The sequence below is a fragment of the Grammomys surdaster genome, unplaced genomic scaffold, assembly GCF_004785775.1.
Source record: "Grammomys surdaster isolate TR1022 unplaced genomic scaffold, NIH_TR_1.0 372, whole genome shotgun sequence".
NCBI classification, from domain to species: Eukaryota; Metazoa; Chordata; class Mammalia; order Rodentia; family Muridae; genus Grammomys; species Grammomys surdaster.
In genome coordinates, this window is record NW_021604791.1 from 8,917,272 (window position 1) to 8,936,343 (window position 19,072).

Here is a 19,072-nt window from a genome sequence, read left to right on the forward strand (position 1 = left end):
TCGGGCCTCTGCAGGAACGTGTGAAAGCTAAAACAGCACTCAGTCTCACAAAACTGAGATCAGGAGCTCCGGGGATGGGGGATACGAAAGTTTTGTTCTGGTATTTCTTGGACAGCCTTTAGTACCGCCCAGAACCTGGCCGTTTCCTCTGTACCTGCTAATGTCACAAATCTCCCCAGTGTGTGTGCCTAGACGCGGAATTCTTTCCTTTCTGGGAACCTTTTCCCAGGCAGCTGGATTGCTGCTGGCCAGGGCTTTCTGGCCACGCCCATGTCCTGGTCTCATTTTACTTTTCGGGTTCCGGCGGATGCCATCTGGCTAGAACCCTAGAGAGAAACTTAAAAGTTGAACTACAGTCACCCTTACTCTTACTCCCTTAAGCCCTTACTCAGATCCTCCACTAGCTAACCCCTAAAGCCCAAGGCTTGTAGGAGACCAGCAGGAACAGGCAGAGGGAAATCGGAAAGCAAGAATGTCAGTGTCCCCGCGGTGTAGGTCCCCAGCCCACGATCGGCCAGCGTCCAGTGCCCGGTGCGGTCCTGGGTCCGGCGCGAAGGCCGCGGTGCTGGGTTCGCTGGCGGCTGGCCTCGCGGTGCAGCTGGCACGGAGCAGGACTCTAGGGCAGAGGAGCGAGTACGGCTTCCAGCCGGGTTGGCAGAACGAGTCCTGGCGGGCGGCGGGAGCGTAGCGGCGGCCCCGGTTCGGCGCCTCCCGGCTCCGGGCTCCTCCTCCCGCCGGCCGCGGCCCCGGCTGCGTCGCTCCGCCACTCCCCGCCCCGCGCCGCCGCCCCGCCCTCGCCGCCGCCCGGCCTCGCTCGCCCAACCCCACCGCAAGCCGGCCCCAGGCCGCCTCGCCGCCACCCGGCCTCGCTGCGCGCCACCATGGACAGTCCCGTTTTCCCCTGGTAAAGATGGCGGTGCGCGATCGCTGCAACCTTTAGACTAATGACTGTCCGAAACATCGCCTCCATCTGTAATATGGTGAGTGGCCGCCGAGCCTCCGGGGGTCGCGCCCGCAGCGAGCCAGGCAAAGAAAGGGAACCCCGGGCTGGAGCTGCACGCGCGCCGCGGTTGTGGGGGACCGTGCAGCCAGAAGTTCCCGGCCCCGAGGCTGGGCCAGCTGACCGCAGTCCCCCGCCTCTGTCCCAGCCGGGGACCCCGAGCGGATCCCAGGGATCCCCAGGGCGGCCCCATGCCCCCGCCCTCGAGTTGCAGTGCGGGCGGTGGGTGGGGGTGGACGGTGTGAGGTGGCCGCACACCGATGTCCCGAGGGAGGACCGTGAGGGTATGAGCCCCGTGTGGGAGGAAGTAGATTCTCCTGGTGCAGTAAATAAACCCTTACTGGACTCACCGACTGCCCTCGGCTCCTTTTGGAGTTCAGCCTTGATTGTATTTAAGATTCACTTTGCAACAGCGGTGTTCATACCAGGAGAAACTGGATAGGCATAAAAGCTGTGACAAAAAAAAAAATCCAAGTGAAGAATCTGGTTAGAGAGGCGAACTAGAACCTGGTAGCGGAAAGCACGACAATTTGTTCCGGAGGCCTCAGTTTCCCCACCTGCATGCAGGAGATTGTAAGGCAGCAGCAGCGTTTGCAGGCCCTGGGAGTGGGATGTCTGTGGGTGTGAGGAAGTCTGCAGGGGTCATCCTGCCCCGCCTCCTCTCCTTTTAGTTTGGGCACTGCTTGCCTGTCTGATGGGGTGGGGTGGAGGGTGTGTGTGTATGGTGTGTTACCCAGCTTCACTTTAATTTGGATGTCCCCCCCCCCCACAGTACATTCTGGTTCTGTTTAGTTTCCTCAGGACCAGTTTCCAGCTTTTGGGTCCCCTGAGTGTACTCAGCTGGCACCCCCACTTGTGAGAGAGCCTTATGGAGGTCAGAAGGCATTACCTTCGGTGTGGGACTTGAGTGTGTGTGCTCTGCCTGTACTCTCTGGAGCCTCTCCCGCTCCCCTTCAAACTGGAACGCTGCTGTTTTGTTTCTTTTTTTTTTTCCATTTAGGGGAACACCCCCCCCCCCATTCCCCCACCAACAAGTTAGATAGTAATCCTAGCATCTATAGGGAATCTGAGGAGGCCTGATTAAGTAGGCCCTGGGTAAGGTGATCTGGCTGCCCTTCCCCCAATCACACAGCTCTTTAAATCTTCTGTCCCACATTCTGTTGCAAGATCAACACATGGCACAGAGCATTAAGGAGCCATGTGTTAGCTCAGGTGGAGTTGAGACCTGCTGGGGCTGGTTCCAGCTCTCTGCGCCAAGGCCAGCAGAGCCAACACGGGAGCGCCCAGAGTGATAGCTGCCTGCTTGGTACAAGTCTCCTTAGATGATGGCTCCTGCTGCCTTGCCATTTTCCCTTTCTGCTTGAAGACACAGGTTTCCTGCTTCTTCCTGTCCAGTGACATTAATGTGGCTGGATGCCCTAAGAAGACAATGCATTTCTTCTCAGTCTCTCTGCTGTAACCAAGCTCCTGTGGGGAACTGGGAAACCACAGTAGCTTCAATGCTGTATTTCCCGCCTGTGGGGGTGGCCGCAGGCCTACAGGCTCCTGAGGCTCAGTGCCTGCTTGTGGGGCTGCGCTTGTCCAGTTTGCATTCAGTGACACCTCTCAGTATTGAAGCAGAGTGGAAACCCGAGAGCATGAGTGTCCCAAGAGGAAGTCTGCCTCCGGCTTGTTCTTGCCCTTGCTGTATAGCTAGGACTTCTTGGCACACCTGGACAGAATGTCACAACCTGTTTTCAGTGAAACTTAGCCAGGGAGACAAGCTTCAGGGAGGACATGAAAGGAATGGGCCAATATTGTGTCAATAGAATAAACACTTCTGGTGACCAAGTTAAAGCTCACTACCCTCCTCCCTACTTCCCATAATGAAGTATTTCTACTATGTTTCTGTTTAGACACTGTCTTGGGCAAGTGGTGAAATGTTTGCATTCTAATGTGAGACTCTAGCTTCAGTCCTGCTTCTGTATTTATTTGTGGCTTGTGTCCTCGATGCAGGGGCTCCGTTAGCCCAGGTAGACCTCCAGCATGAGATTGCCTTAAGCACTAGATGACAAACGGATGTGCTCTCCTTCATCCAACTATCAAGTCCCATTTTGAATACGGCAGCCTTGTGTCCTGAAGCACGTTCGTCTTTGCCTCAGCTTTTATTTGTAAAAATGGGCTGATAATGGTTGCATTCCAGGAGGGAGTTCCTGGGGCTCAGGGCCCAGTACATAATAAGTTCTCAGTGAGTGGCAGCCCCCGGTGGTCAGTACCTTCTTTCTTATTATGATGTAACCTTCCAGTCCTTTTTGGGGCCATGGGGAATTACATCTTCTTCTCCTACTTGGGTATAAACAACCCATTGGGTCACTTATGCAAAGCAAGTTGAATGACTCTGTAGAGAAGCTGGGGTGGGAACTAGAAACCCCGCCCCTTATAAAAGCTACTCAGGTCACTTCTGCCCCTCCCTGTTCATATTTCCCAGAGGAGAAGGCTGGTGCTGAGGAGACTGCTGTCTCTCTCTGCACAGCGAGATAGAGATAAAAGCTTACTGTGACCATGAACTGTTTCCAGGTAGGTGTCTTCGAGAGTCTCTCGTGTTATTGGTTTCTCTCTGGGGCTCTGACTGGAACTTTATCACTTTCTCCTTTTGCTTCCAGCTGGTTTGAGGAGTGGCAGAGCTAGCAGGGATTGTTTGTTTGTTTGTTGATATTTATTTATTTGGTACTGGCTGGCTCAAAACCCTGCCGCGCACAGGCTAGGCAAGTGCTCTACCACAGAGCAATCTACCCAGGCTGTAGATACTTGGTATATTTAAAACATTTTCTGACGAGTTTTCTGAAAGAGTATTTAAAGATATTGTCTTCTTGGGGGAAGATAGTCCAAGATAGACCAAGATCTAGCTAGCTCTGAAGGGCTATCTCCTTTCCAATATTGAAGGAGCTCCCAGGAGAGCTTAAATAGGCCTGGAAGCAAGTCCTTCCTTCAAGAAGGTCTTCACACCCGTTCCTTCCTCTTCTTCCCCCTCTCTCTCCCCTCTCCCCGCTCCCCAGATACTTGTCCTTTGAAAGTTCAGATCTGGTTCTCATTTATTTCTTGTGACTGCCCTTCCTTAGCAATGCCTGATCAGCCCTCTTGGGGCGAGTCCGTCTGACCACATGGCTGTGTGTAGTTGGAGATATAGGAAAGCTTGTTTGGCTGGTGTGTTGTAATTTTTGAAAATGCTTCAGCTGCCACCAAGCACAAGGAGATGTCCCCTGCTGATAACCCTCCGCTGTTTAGAACAATGTATTCCACGCTCGGTGTGTTTCGTGGTCCTACCAATGGAAGATATCATGTGTCGTTATGGATTGTTCTGTTTCCTGTTTGAATTGAGAGATTTTCTAAAGAAAAAAAAAAAGAAAAAGAAAAAAGTAAAAAAAGGAAGCAAATGTGACTTGTACTGGTGTAAACTGGCCTAAGTCGTCTCCTCTTCATTTCATTTGTTAATAGTGCAGTTAAGATGTATTTTGGGGGGAATGCTTGTATCAAGTAGTAGGTCTTAGGAGGGCGTTGAGCATGTAGTTTAGGGGTAGAGTGCTTTGCTTAGCCTGTGTAAGGCTTGGGTTTTGTCTCCAGCTCTGTGTGTGTGTGTGTGTGTGTGTGTGTGTAATGTTGTACTGATGAATGACATCTGTGAAGGACCAGCAGTGTTAGCGCTGGTACATACTGTGTGCAGGTGTTGAACTTAACAGGTCTTGGTGGTTTAATATAGATCACCTCTAGGATGTTTTCTGAGGCCCATTTGTGTGCCAGATTTGAGTCCTTTTTTGTGGATGAAGTTGCCTTCAAACAAAGAAAAATTCAAACCAGTAAATGTTGATGGCAGAACTGGACTCGATCTTACTTGTATAGTGTCCACCTCCTTGTGTGTTTGTGCACTGTGTGTGTGTCTGATGCTCACAAGAGGGTGCTGGACCCTGGAACCAGGGTACATTGCAGTCGTAAGCTACTCTGGGTGCTGGGAACTGGAACCCAGGTCCTCTCTAAGAGCAGCTTCTGAGCAGTCTTCTCAGTCCCCGAACTGAGGATTTTTATAAGGATCACTTGCTCTGAATCAATCAACATACCAAAGGCAAGTGGTTTGAGAATGGTCAGAACTTTATTTTAATAATAATAAAATAGCCAGTCTCTCAATGTGCCTGAAGAGATAACTTATTTCCATGACTCAGGCATTCTATTTGCAAAGATAACTGGCCACTGGATGTGGAGTTTACTGTATCAGTGAGAAAAGGTTACAGTTGTGAATGAGGATCCGTTCTGATAGTTGTTAGGTGTTTAATAAATGCAGCCCGAGGTGAAGTGGGTTAATGTTTAAAGAAGAAAAAAAAAATCTGCTCTCCTGACCTTTCAGGTCTAATATGTTGTAGTTTATTTTCGGTCAGAACCTGACAATTAAGTCTGCAGAATTTTCTGTTTTCCTCAGACTCCTGGGGGAAGGCAAATTTGAACAGGAATATTTGGCTAGAATTGAATTCTGTGAGACCTTTTCTGAGTAGGAAGCCTGGTGTTCTACTTAACCGGACACTGGGTCCTGCTTATTCATCTTTGCTAGTGTGGGATCCTCATGTGTTTGGGTTAAAGCTGAAAGTCATGTTGAACTGCTGTTGCCTTTGTAGTTAAGAGGACTTTCTCTGGTTAGATGTGGGTCTCCTGACCACCAGTGTCTGAGCCTGGTCTTTGCAATTGGTTGAGGTTTTCTGAGATCATTAAGCTCGAAGGCATCGACAGAAACCTACCTCTTCCTGATCTGAACTCTGGTCTCCCCATGAAGCTGGCCCAAAGTAAGCTGACTGGAGGAACCACGACCGGTGGTATCTTTTAATCTGGCTAATTTGTATGGTCTAAATACTTTCTTGCACGTTGTTAACAGTTAACTGCCCTTGGTTGTGCTATCAATGCTTGCCTAGGGGTTTGAAAGGCCTTGATAGTCTTTGGTGAGAAAGTGCCCCCAAATAAATCAGCACAAACTTACCATTTGCCCTTGGTGGTGCTATAGGCTGTCTGCATTGTTCCTGCTCTGGGATCGTGGGTTAATGAATGGACGTTGTAAATCCCATATTCACCATGGTGGTGAGTGTGATTATTCACCATGGTGGTGAGTGTGATTATTCACCATGGTGGTGAGTGTGATTATTCACCATGGTGGTGAGTGTGATTATTCACCATGGTGGTGAGTGTGATTATTTGCTATGGGTCCCCTTATACAGATCATGGGCAGGGCACCTGTTGGTTCCTAATTCTTGCCTTGTCATTCATTGGTCCAGTTCCTCCCACCCCCAATGCCCTCCCCTTTCAGAATTCACAGAGTAAATAAACTCAGTCCTGGGATTCCTTCTTAGGGTGGAGGTGAACTTTAGGCATCCAGAAAGGTATGTGAAATAATAGAGCAAGCAGCCAGCACTCCCCACCCAGGGAAGAAATGAACTACGCCAAACACAGTTAAAACCTCCCATGAGCGTCCCCAGCTCAGCCCTCCTCTCCCCAGACACAGCGGCCATTATTCCAAATGTGGCATTTATCACGTGTTTCAGACTTTTACCAGATATGTGTACGCTGACAAACCAGATACAGTATTGATTCGTGTGTTCTAAACAAACTCTGCAAATCCGAGTTTATACCAATTCTCTAATATTAATTAAGTAATCATGAGATTTATTCATCAGGATATTCTTGATTCTAGTTTATCTGCTGTGTAATATTCCTTCAAATGAATATGCAACCATATATTCAATTTATCAACAATCACCGGGCTTACTCTTTTGATCAGTGTATTTCAATGTTATAAACAGTTTTAAACTTGTCTTCCTGTGTGTTTGTAGTCCCTCTGTGGTAAATATCCAGAAGGGATTTCTGGGTCAAAGGAAATGGGTATCTTCCGCTGTAATATATTGCCAGGATGTTCTCTAAAGCAGTTGTACCAATTTGTGTTCTAGCCAGCATGGTTGGGGGAGGGGGCCTAGTGGTTCCATACGCTTGCCGACACTCGATATTGTTAGATGTGGCATTTTGCCAATCTGATGGGTGTGAAATTGCATCTCTGTCGTTTAAACTTGCACTTTACTCTTCACTAGCGAGGCCGAGCATCTCAAGTGTATATCGTGATACAATGTTTCTAATTCATGACCAGTGTTGGCTTCGTCTGAACACAGGGCATGGGATGGCGGGGAGGAAAATCAGGGAGACCAAAGCAAAAGTCAGGGAAAGTGGGAGGACATGAAAATACTCTCGGGGTGGGGTACTGGCAGCGTGGAGGTGGCAGACACCAGTCCTGAGTGTAGCAAGTTCATTCTGGATTTGTTTCTGTGCCGGCTGGGCTCATTTCAAGCCCCATTTGGGTGCAAGTCCAGGCTTTGTTTGAATGAAATTGGCCTTGGTGAAAATCATGTCAGGCCTCTTCTGGCATGCACAGCTGCGGGGCCGGACTTGAGGAGTTTTCCTGTTGACCCAGTTGCTGTTTGAAGATCTTTTAGAAACTGGACTTATTCTAAAAGCACATTTCTTTGTCCTTTGGGTTAGGTTTAGTGCGCAGGAAGCCAGTGCTCATCAGGTTTGACTTGAGTGTCCTGGTGCAAGCAAGTGTCATGTTCACTATCAGAAAACATTCCTTTCGCCCCAATTCCAGAGCTCTGTGAATGTCACCTCACTGAACACAATAGGTGCTAAAATGCCTTATAATTCAGTGGCTCTTTGTGTACCAAAGAATGGAGCGCACCTGTGTGTTCTTATTAAGAGTCCAGATTCAGGAGAGAGTTTGAGTAAGCAGTTCTCAGGTGGAGCCGTGGAACCTGCATTTTAAAATGCCTAATCCTTGCTTCCACTCCCACGCACTCCTGAGGACCAGGATTTGAGAAATACCAGCTTCCTGGGTGATAGCCCCAAGCTCTTAAAAATATTGTTCAGAGGAATTACCTGCCATGTGAGTGGTTTTTAAAAATCAATGTAAAATTATTTAAGGCAGTGATTTAACTTCAAAAGCCAGAGAATGTTGCCATTCTCCAGTTGTATTTCTTGACATCAAACAATTAGTTTTTTTTTTTTTAATTTTTCTTCTCTCACAGAGGTTCCTTGAGTACTGATTGTGAAGCCTTAAAAGAAACTTTAAAAAAATAAAATCATAAAAACAACAAAAATAAGAAATGTAACATATGTCATATACCTAGGTATCTACTTCTCAGAGTTAATAGATATCAAAATGTTGCCAGATTTAGTTAAGTTGTTTCTTCAGATGTAATGCTTAGAAACCAGCTTCCAACACCTTTTCTCTCCGCTTTACCTCTCCTCCTAGAACAAGCCATTCCTGGAGTTGATGTGGCATTTACCATGCGTGCCCTTTCATTGTGACTCCCTAGGCCGTCTGCCGATGTTTGTGTGCAAGTCCATCCAGCCTTTTGCACTCTCTGGCTTTGCTCAACAGTTATGGCTGTGACTGGAATGACTCAGAAATCCAGTTTACTCATGCATTGCTTTGTGACAGTGCTCTTCAACTTGGCAATGGGTCCATATTGGTTCTCTTCTACAAGGGCGGGTTCAATAGCTTCTAAAATACTGTGTGCTGAAAATAAGGATGCAGCGGATGCCCCTGCCATCTTCGTACCTGGGTCTTCATTTCCTCTCTTAGATGTGCCACCCACAGCTTCACAAGAAGCTATGTTTTGGATACAGGTCTCGTGTGTCTCTTGAGGGTTTGTGTGTTGGAAGCTTGGTTCTCCAGTAGGATGGTGGGACCTTTAAGAGGTGGAGCCTAGAGGGAGATGTTAGGTCATTCTGACATGCCCTAGGAAGGGGCTGATGTTGTATTTCTCGGATTCTGCTGAAGAATTACATGAGTTGTCATAAGAGGGGTCTCGATGGAGCAAGCCCAGCCCTTCTCTGGACTCTGTCGCATCCTGCCTCACAGCTTGATCAGTCCTGGCCACATGTGCTCCTGTCATCGTGAGCCATGCACTTGAGGCTTTCTCCAGAGCCTCTGCCATATGCTGTTTTGACTTTCAGCCTCTAACACTGTTAGCTTGGGGATGGCTAACAAGAGAGATTGCTCAGCAGGTGAAGGCGTTTGCTGCCAAGCTTGATGACTTGGGTTGGATCCCTGGGACTCACATGGTGGAGAGAGAAAAACCAATCCCCACAAATTGCCCTCTGATTCCATGAGCTCCCTATAGCACTTGGGCTCCCGTACATATGCATGTTTGTGCATGTGCATACTCACACAATGTGTCATATAATATATAAAAATATATTATACAATTATAACATATGTACAGTGTAATTTTCAAAGTATAAACTAAATAAATCTTCCTTCCTGCCCACCTTTCATCCATTCTTTCATTCTGTCTTTTTGTTTTTCAAGGCAGGGTTTCTCTTTGTAGTCCTGGCTGTTCTGGAACTTGCTTTGCAGACCTGGATGGTCTTGAACCTAGAGACCTGCCTGCCCCCGTCTCCCAAGTGCTGGGATTAAAGGTGTGCACCACTATGCTTGGCTCTCTTTTCTTTATGAGACTTGGTCTTTGGGGCATTTTATTATAATAGTGGGAAAATGGAGTCGATACACGAAGTATTGTAAAAATATTCTGCAAAGTGGTTCTGTCAGGAGGAATTTGATACTTAGCTGCTAAAGGGCACTTAGAGTTTCTGACTGTATAAAGTGTATACAGTCTAGATTGGTTGTGTGTGTGTGTGTGTGGTGTTTTAAGTATCATGGTTAATTTTGATGAGCTACTGCGGTTGTTAAACCACCGTATTTTACAAAGCCAAATGTTATTTTTTTAAAGGGACTGTGTGCATATGTGGAGAACACCTGTCTTTATTCCCTCTTGCTGTAGGAACCCAGGATTGAACTCATAGCGCTAGACTTGTGTAGCCAGCACTTTACCTATGGGGCATCTCAATCGCCTTAAACCATGTGTTTGATAGCCCCTCCCCCCCAGGGCAGGAGCTAGGCTTATTTTTTTATAATTTCCCACCTATCAGCATGATGTGTAGCACATTTAGGTGATAGATGTTCAATAAATAATTCTTGATGAATAAGTAAGGATATCTAGCTTGGTAGAATGGAAAAATTACTTTGTAGCCAGGTGTAGTGGGACACGCTTGTAATCCCAGCACTTGAGAGGTGGAGAATAGAGGACTGGGGGGTTGAGAGTTCAAAGCCAGCTTACCTTAAAGGCAAAAAGCAAAAAGCAAAACACAAACTTTTGTAAAAAAAAATAATAAAAAAAATATATATATATATCAGTATTCCTCTGAGTATATAATGCAAAGGGCGTGTGAAAATGTTGATTCTGTCTGATAGACAGGGCTGGAATGAGATTTTGCAGTGCGACCCCCTTTCTGGGGAGGCAGGTGCTTCTGGTGGGAGCACAGTTGAAACAACAAGATCTTAAGAGGGAACAGGATGACTTTCCACTGGGTAGTTGTGGAGATGGGCCTGATATTGGAATATCCTGCTTTGTAAATCTCAGAGCCCATCACAGCCAAGTGCCCTCCCCACTTTTTTGGGCATCAAAGGAACTCCCCTGCGGAAGCACTTGGCAAGCTTCGCCAGCCTTGTGCATATTGCTTTTTTATAATAATCTCCTTCTGGTAGTGAGTTAGTGTTTGCTGAAAGCACACACCTCTTTTTTTTGTTGTCGTTTGTTTGCTTGTTGGGGTTTTTTTTGGGGGGGGGCGGGGAGGGAAATGGGTTTTAAGATAGGTTTTCTTTGTCTAGCCCTTGCTGTCCTAAAACTCACTTTGTAGGGAAGGCTGGCCTTGAACTCAGAGATCCGCCTGTGTCTGCCTCCTGAGTGCTGGGGTTAAAATACCACCATAGCCAGCTCAGCACAAAGCTCTTAATTTCTCAAGGCCCAAGAAACCTCTGCTTTCCTTTTAACTTGCCACTTGTGGTTCGTGGGGCACATCATCTGGCTTTGGGAGTGGTGACACTGGGAGTACAGAAACCAAATCTACTCCTTGCTGAGATTCCGAGGGTGCAGCATCCATCCATACCCGCCTTGTCTGTAAGACACTATCTAACAGCAGGTGTCCTGGTCAATGACAATGCCAGGTGACATGCTCCTGTAGATAGTGGGAATTTCATGAGGCCTCACCCATAGAGGAAGAGCTACACGCAACCAATGGCTGCTGAGAGGGGAAGAGTTAGTCTTGGCTCCCTGAAAGATTATCTGATCCCTGGCTGTCAGCCCTAAGGCACATGTGCGGGAGAGTAACATTAACTAGACTGAGAAGATTGTGTGTGTGTGTGTGTGTGTGTGTGTGTGTGTGTGTGTGTCTGTATATATGTGCAACAATAATTATAGACTAAGAGATCATGAACTTGAGAGTGAGTGGAGGGGATATGGGAGGGGTTGGAGGGAAGGGGGAGGGGTAGAAATTACTTAAATACAACACTCACGTATGAAGTTCTAAAATAAATAAATAAATAAATAAATAAATAAATCCCTCCCTTGCTGTCATTCTAACTGTGGGTGCCTCAGAGATGAAGGGGGCCCTGTCTGGCTGCTTCTGTTGCTAGAGAGAAGCTCACAGCCGTCTCCTAATCAGCCTTGCACCGTAACGGGAGACTGTGTCGTTTATTCCTCAAGTCAGACTTCTGAAAGTGAAAGCGACGCTGAAGGTGGCTGTAAGGCGGTGGTCACTCCACTGTGCCAGGAGCTCACACTATTTATGGAGATGCCCAGAGAGTGAGTGCCAGTTAAATGCCAGGCTTCAGGGCACTTTGGTAAGTGGAGGGGATTCTGGCTCAATGGTCTGGGAGAATGCCTATGGTGTAGAGAAATAAGGGCAAGTAGAAAATGTAAGTACAGTGACATTCAGAAACATTTGTGTGTGAGTGTATGTATGTGTGTACATGTGTGTGTGTGTGTACACATGTGTATGCATGTGTGTACATGTGTGTGTCTGTGTGTGTCCATGTGTATATGTGTATAATCATGTATGTGTGTGTATGTCTCTGTGTGTATATATATGTATATATGTGTATATGTGTGTATGGGTATATATGTCAGAGTTTGCATATGTGTGTATATCTGTGTGTGTCTGTGTGTCTATGTTTCTGTGTGAGTGTCTGCATGTCTGTGTGTTTGTGTATATGTGTGTCTGTTTGCATGTCTGTGTGTCTCTGTGTGTCTGTGTCTGCATGTCTGTGTGTGTATGTGTCTGTATGTCTGTTTATGTATGTGTGTCTGTGTGTCTCTGTGTGTCTGTGTCTGTGTCTGCATGTCTGTGTGTTCATGCGTGTACACTGGGGATGAGGTGCCTTCTATTCTCAATTCTTCTTCCTCTAAAAAACACCAATGGAGAGACGCAATTGCTTATTAGATCAGTGACTCTTTATTTTAATTTTTATTTTATATGAGTAGGCTCTTTAGCTGCGTGAATGTCTGTGAAGCACTTATGGCTTATGGAGGCTGAAACAGGGCTTCAGGTCCCCAGAGCTGGGCTTATTTGAGTTGGTTCTGAGCTGCCATCTGGGTTCTGGGAACCAAACCTGGGTCTTCGGCAGGAGCAGTCAGCACTCTTAACTGCTGAGCCATCTCTCCAGCCCTGGTCATTGATTTTCACCCAAACTTTTCTAATAGTTTTCTTTAAATCTGTACATTTCATTTCAGTTGAACCCCAGAGAGCTTCCTGAGGGCAGACAAGCCTGTGGCTGAGGTCTGGTTTGAGTTTTTCCATGCTGTTGGTTGGGTCTAAGACCCCAGTGCTCATCCCTCTCACAGACTCCCTTCTCATCCGATATGGCATGGGTGAGAAATGAATTCACTTCCCTGGTCCACTGTCAGGCTAAGATGGAGTCAGTTATGCCTAGTGCATTATGTGGTACCCTGTGACTTACAAGTGTGCCTCCTTTGTCCATAAACAGAGGAGTCCAGACTGCAGGTGGCAGAGCCTTGAGCTACGCATCCCAGGTTCCAGGATCGAGTCTCTTTCTAGTTTAGCAATGTCAGACAGGTCTCCTTGACCCATCTGGGACTACACAGAAAGCACCTTTGTTACAGGAATGGTGACGCAAAGGCAAGCTTGTTGGAACTTGGTGTTGGCTTTAGTCAGGGAAGGCAACAGGCAGAGGGGCTGTGGCTCTAGGCTGTAATGTCCTTGGGATACCCAGGCTGATTGCATATAGCCGTGCTTTGAAACCATCAGTTAGTATGCACTGTGCTTTCATCTCCTGATAGTGACAGTATATGGTCCACTGAAGGATGTTTCGTTATCTGATGAGTGCATGCCATCTCTTTTGAGTTATTTGGTGTGCACAGGTAGGTGGCACTAACTGGGGGGACTTCATGCAGTACCAACTACAGTTCCTTTAAGTTTTTAAATCAAGCCTTTGAATAAGTGACTTGCGTCCATGTGGCAAAAATTTCAAAGTGTGTAAAAGGAAAGTGTTCAAAAATACAAGTGCCCTCCACTTCCTGCCCTTGATGGCTGTCAATATTTATAGCTTTTGTGTTCTCATGAGGCGTCTTATGTAGACACAGTCAAGTATGTGTTTACTCATAGTTTTAATCTTTATTTTATTTATTAAATTTTTTTTATTTTGGATTCATCTATCTTATTTTACTTTATGTATGTGAGTGTTCTGCCTGTATATGCATACATATGTGTACCGTGTGTATGCCTGGCACCTTTGGAGGTCAGAAAAGGGCATCAGATCCCCTGGAATTGGAGGGTAGGGTGGCTTGGAACTGAACCCAGGTCTTCTGCAAGAGCAACAGCTGTTGTTAACTTCTAAGCTATCTCCTTCAGTCTCTTCTAGTTTTTAAAAACACAGTCTATCTAGTACACATGGATTGTCCTGTCTGCCTCTTGCTTTTGTGCCCTGTACTCTGTAAAGAACATCCTCACTCACCAGGTCTCCACCAGCTAGCACTTTTCTCCTCCTCCTCCTCCTCTTCTTCCTCCTCCTCCTCTTCCTCCTCTTCTTCCTCCTCCTCTTCCTCCTCCTCTACCTCCTCCTCCTCCTCTACCTCCTCCTCCTCTTCTTCCTCCTCCTCTTCCTCCTTTTCTTCTTCCTCCTCTTCTTCTTCCTCTTCTTCCATCTCCTCCTCCTCTTCCTCCTCCTCCTCTTCCTCCTCATCCTCTTCCTCCATTTTTTTGGAGGCAGAGTTTCTCTGTATAGTCCTGGCTCTCTTGGAATGTGCTATGTAGACCAAGCTGACCTAGAACTCAGAAATCCTCTCACTTCTGCCTCCTGAGTGCTGGGATCAAAGGTGTGTGCTGCCATGCCCAGCGGCTAGAAGTTTTTTAATTTTTTTTTCCCCAACAAAACTATAAGGACCAACTTGTTCATATATCCTGTTGTCAATGGAGGAACATGTCTGTGGACTGACTTCTTAGGGATGGTTTTGCAGTGGTAGCCATGAGAGATTTTGCCAAACTGCCTTCTGCTAGCCACACATGCAGCTGGTATTGCCAACATCGTGCCTTACTTAGCAGGTGTCACCCAGAAACCTCTTACGCTCGGTCAAATGGCGGCTTGGCTTTTTTTCTAGCTTGCATCTCTTTTTACTAGAAGTGTGCCCGAGGAACTGTTCAGACATGTAAGACAACTCAATCTCATTTCAGTGGTTTGCTTTGGGCAATTATTTTCAAAGTCTGAGGGAAAGTGTGTGTTTTATTTTTATTTTCAATCTGTCTCAGACTCATATCTTTTAGTAAAATACAATAAAAAAAAGGATCACTACCAAAATGAAATAAAAACCCAAAGATACATAAAACAGAAGCCTCAATTTTTTTATGACTCAGCCTGACAGATACAAAATTGCTCTGGCCACTTGTTGTAGATATGTGTCTGCACTTCCCAAGCTGGGCTGGGACCGGTGCTAATGCTTTCAAGGAACATTAAAGGACCACTCACTCCTTACCTTCCTTCTCCCACCACCACGCTCTCGTTGGCGTGAGGAGAGACAACGAAGAAGTTTAGATTTTTGCATTTACAATCTATACATTGCTGATTTTTACCTTATATTAAATATCTCTAATGGCGGGCGCCACACTGTTCTGGAAAGATCTGGTTCCTGGAGGTGGTGAGGCAGATAATATTCAGGCCTGGTGACTCTCTTCTCCTTTTCCTGGGAGGAGGGTCGCCTGGCTCATTGGTTTCACTGCAGGACCTTGAGCACAGAAACCGGGATGGCAGGCTGGGGCAGCGGGAACATAAAATGATCGTGCAGTAAAACTGTGCGGAGCCGCCTTCTAGGCCTTTCCAGGACCCCGCCCCTAACACCACCTCTCTGGAAAGTAATGAGATGAGAACAGATGGGCGAAGTCGAGCCTATGGGGCATCATCCCCACGGAGGGATCTCAGGGCCGTGGATTACGAGTGAAGCTCTTGTTTCGGGTTCCCTGCAGTCAGTGGGTGGGTGTTGGTTTTGTCCTTCTTCACTGTAGAAAACAGACACGGACATGGCCGTTTCTCCTATGCTCTTGAATTGAAGTTAACTTCTGTGTGAGGATGTCGTAGAGCCCCTAGCAGGTGTCCTTCACGGGGCAAGTCTGTGCCACTGTGTAGTCAGATGTCCTGGGAATGGATGCTGGGCTTCCGTGGAACCGCCGTTACATGAGATCATGTCAGGTTTCTGAGTAACATCACCCCTTCCAGAGTCACATAAGTGACAAGAACTCATGCTGTCATGCATCTGTCATGCTGTGCCTTCTTGTGCACCGCTGGCTTCCCGCCGAAGGCCAGAGAAGTGCCAAGAAATGGTTCTCCGATCTGGGTCTGGGGTTGTAGAGTTTGGCCGCCACTGAGTTCTGCCTCAGCTTAGACCTCATCTTAGCAAGTTACTTCAGCCTCTTCAGCTTCATCACGTACAGCCCTCCTTCGCCTGTGAGGTGGGGGCGGGGCATGCCCATTGGTGATTTATTGGCAGGGAGAGTTAGATTTATTGTTGCTTAAGGGGCTTCGGAAGCTCTGTGGTGATGTTTGCTAGTTCATAGCCAGGCTGACCATTCATAACACTCAGGGATATGCCCAGTCAGCAGCCAGAAAACACTCCTGGCTTTTTGCCGGCTCCCTCCACTCACAGCTAAGGAATTTTTTTGTTTTGTTTTGTTTTTCGAGACAGGGTTTCTCCTTATAGCCCAGGCTGTCCTGGAACTCACTCTGTAGACCAGGCTGGCCTCGAACTCAGAAATCCGCCTGCCTCTGCCTCCCAAGTGCTGGGATTAAAGGCGTGCGCCACCATTGCCCGGCTACAGCTAAGGAATTACTAAAAATGTGAACGAGGCATTCTCTGGCCTGACTCGTAGTCAGCAGCTGATTCTGGAGACAGATGTTTGGGTCCCTGGCTCTGCCCTTAATGGCTCAATAAGCTTGGTAGCTTTCCTTCAATATTTCCTTGTGTAGGATGGAAGGACTCCGCCTTGGGTTTGTGGGTGAGATTGCATGAGCATACAGATGTGCAGTTCTTGGAGCACTGAGTCCACACCATTCCCCATCCTTCCTCATTTCCCCAAACTTGTTCAGTGAGCAGATGTGTCAAATTCTTTCTACAGAAAGCGCTGCTAGTGGGTGACATGCAAATCAGACGTAATCACTTCCTGAGGAGACTCTGAATCTTGTGTAGAGCTGGTGGACTTTTCTGTAGAGGGCTAGACAGTAAAAAGTTTAGATTTTGCTGGTTATATCTCTGCAACAAGTCCACGATCTAATTGTCCTCTTGGAACATAATTGCCACAAATACCTGACCTGTCACAGCAGTATTCCAGTTAAAGTTTATGAAAACATCTGGAAGCACAGAGTAGGTCTGTGAGCTGTTATTTGCTAGGATGAGGATCTTAAAGCCCACACTCATAGTGACACACCCATTCCAACAAGGCCACGCCCACTCCAACAAGGCCACACCTCCAAATAGTGCCACTCCCAGGGCCAAACATATGTAAACCATAACAGTCAGGAAGGTCAAGGAATAAGCCACATTGAAGCCACAGGGTGAGACAGGGACAGCTGGAGAGGGAGAGAATGCCAGACAGGATGTAGCCCTGAGGGATGGGGCCATGGCCTAGATAGTTCCCTGCCAGGGTCTCTCAGCCCAATCTGATTTTGCATGTTTTGAAGGGATGGTGGATGCACTTTATACACTTCTGATTTCTCTAACCCAACTCCAGTTTTTTTTTTTTCCCTTCTTCACTCTATACCCCATCACAGAGAGATGAGCTGTATGTGACAGAGTAAGACACTTTTGTTCTTCATACCCCTGGTCATTACACCCTCTCTCTCCCTGTGTTCCCTTGCTTTGTTATATTGTTTGTAGTATCTAGGCAGGAAGTTAGAAGTCGGAGGGGTCAGATTGCACCTTGTTTTATTATTTAGTGTTAGCTGATCCACTCTTTAGAAATCAGTTGTCATCTTGCCTTTTAAAATTTAACGTCATTTTATTACTTGGGTAAAGGCTTGGACACAATGATGAGAAGCATTCCTTCACGTGTCCTGTTTCTGTCAGCTCCATGGAGTCATTTCCTTCAAGCAAGTTGTATGTCCTATAAAGGTTTCCTTTACTTCCTTTTACTTGTGTGTATGGCTATGTGCCTGGGGAGTTGGATCCCCTGGGATTGATGTCCCAAAAAGTTGTGAGCCTCCCTGTGGATTCTGGGAATCTCAGCCTGGTCCTCTTGAAAGAGCAGCTAGGGCTCTCAACTAAGCCATCTCTCTAGCTCCTGATGAACATTTTTTATAAGCGGACTGGGATGTTTTCTATCTCAGAGGATGCTCTGACATAGGGGTGCTCTGTATCACACCGAAGTCTCCCCTAATAGATGAGATCTGATTCAGTGATAGGTCTGGTCTCAAAAAATATGGTGACCAAGCTAGACACCCAGCATCATCCTCTTACTTCTGTATGTTGGCATACACCCACATGTACATGAATGCACATACACACACATACACACACACACACACACACACACAGACACACGGAAGAATAATTGTTGTAAGGATTACAGTGAGTACACAGAAAGTCCTCAGAGCGGTATCTACATGGTTAATATTCCTTCCCACTTATATGCTGTCTTGACTATACCTAAGCCACCATGTTCCTTATTCCTTCTGAGCCTTAACGGGGGCTCTGGACTCATTCTAAAAACTTGGGCTATATCCTGTCTCTGGTCTGTAGGTTGACCTTTGTTACTGGAAGTTCAGGGCTACAGTCTTTTTGAATGTTTCATTGTTCTACGGACATCTAATTGGTAGAGTAGCTTTTTGAACATAAAACTAGAACTCTTCCAGCAACATCCACCATACCCGTCATCTGTTTTAATTCACTCTCTATAATCAACGCCTTACTCTGTATGTATTTAGATATAGTCTTGGGCCCTCCCTGGGTCCCCTTTCTACTTTGTACACAATTGAAAGAGAGGTGGCTGCGGGACCGTTTCCAGATGGGCCCCATGAGGATCTCTGGCCGGGCTGAGGACCGGGTGCGATCTGCGGCTGTCCGTAGGCAGCCCGAGATGGGTGGTGAGCAGGCAGAGAGACTTCGCTGCTGCCCTGCCCCAAAACCGTGTCTCAGCGCCTCTGAGGAGGCACAGAGAAGAGAAAAGTGTTACAGCTCTCTGCTGCCCTGCCCCAAACCACGTCTCAGCTCCTCCGAGGCAGTGCGTGGAGAGGGGAAAAGTGTTACAGCTCTTTCAAGTGTGCAGGCTGGCTGGTGACAGGGGAGGAACCGTGACAAAAGCTCTCTGACAGCGGGAAGGATCTCACACACATTTACTTTTGAGCTTGGCCAATATATACAGTTTTGGGGGTGGCAGCAGGTAACCCCTATTGGCTTGGTCTGAGGGCTTGGGAATGCCTCATCTGCATGAAGGTGCTACTCCTATGTGATCACTGGCCATGGACCTCTCCGTGGGAGGGGCTGTGGGGAGCTGAAGCTAAGAGAGCCAGATGACTTTGGGAAGCTTGAAGCGCCTCCCGTCCTAATGGCTTTCTTCAGACCAAGGTGCCGGGGCTTCCAGAACTTTCTACCAAGCTTTCTGGCCTTTTCTCATAGCCCACTGCCCCACAGGTGATATGTCCTGAGATACAGGAGCTGCCTTGGGGAGATCCAG

At 47.2% G+C, this 19,072-nt stretch overlaps 1 protein-coding gene across 1 annotated transcript in view; it reads left to right on the forward strand.

Annotated features, from left to right (window-relative positions):
• The first annotated feature begins 847 nt into the window (after nt 1-847).
• Usp46 (ubiquitin specific peptidase 46) overlaps nt 848-19,072 on the forward strand; it is a 64,883-nt gene continuing 46,658 nt past the window's right edge. Inside the window, exon 1 of the mRNA XM_028780765.1 lies at nt 848-980. Within this exon, the coding sequence (XP_028636598.1) occupies nt 945-980 (36 nt within the window). The 5' untranslated portion in view covers nt 848-944. The remainder of the gene's footprint in view (nt 981-19,072) is intronic.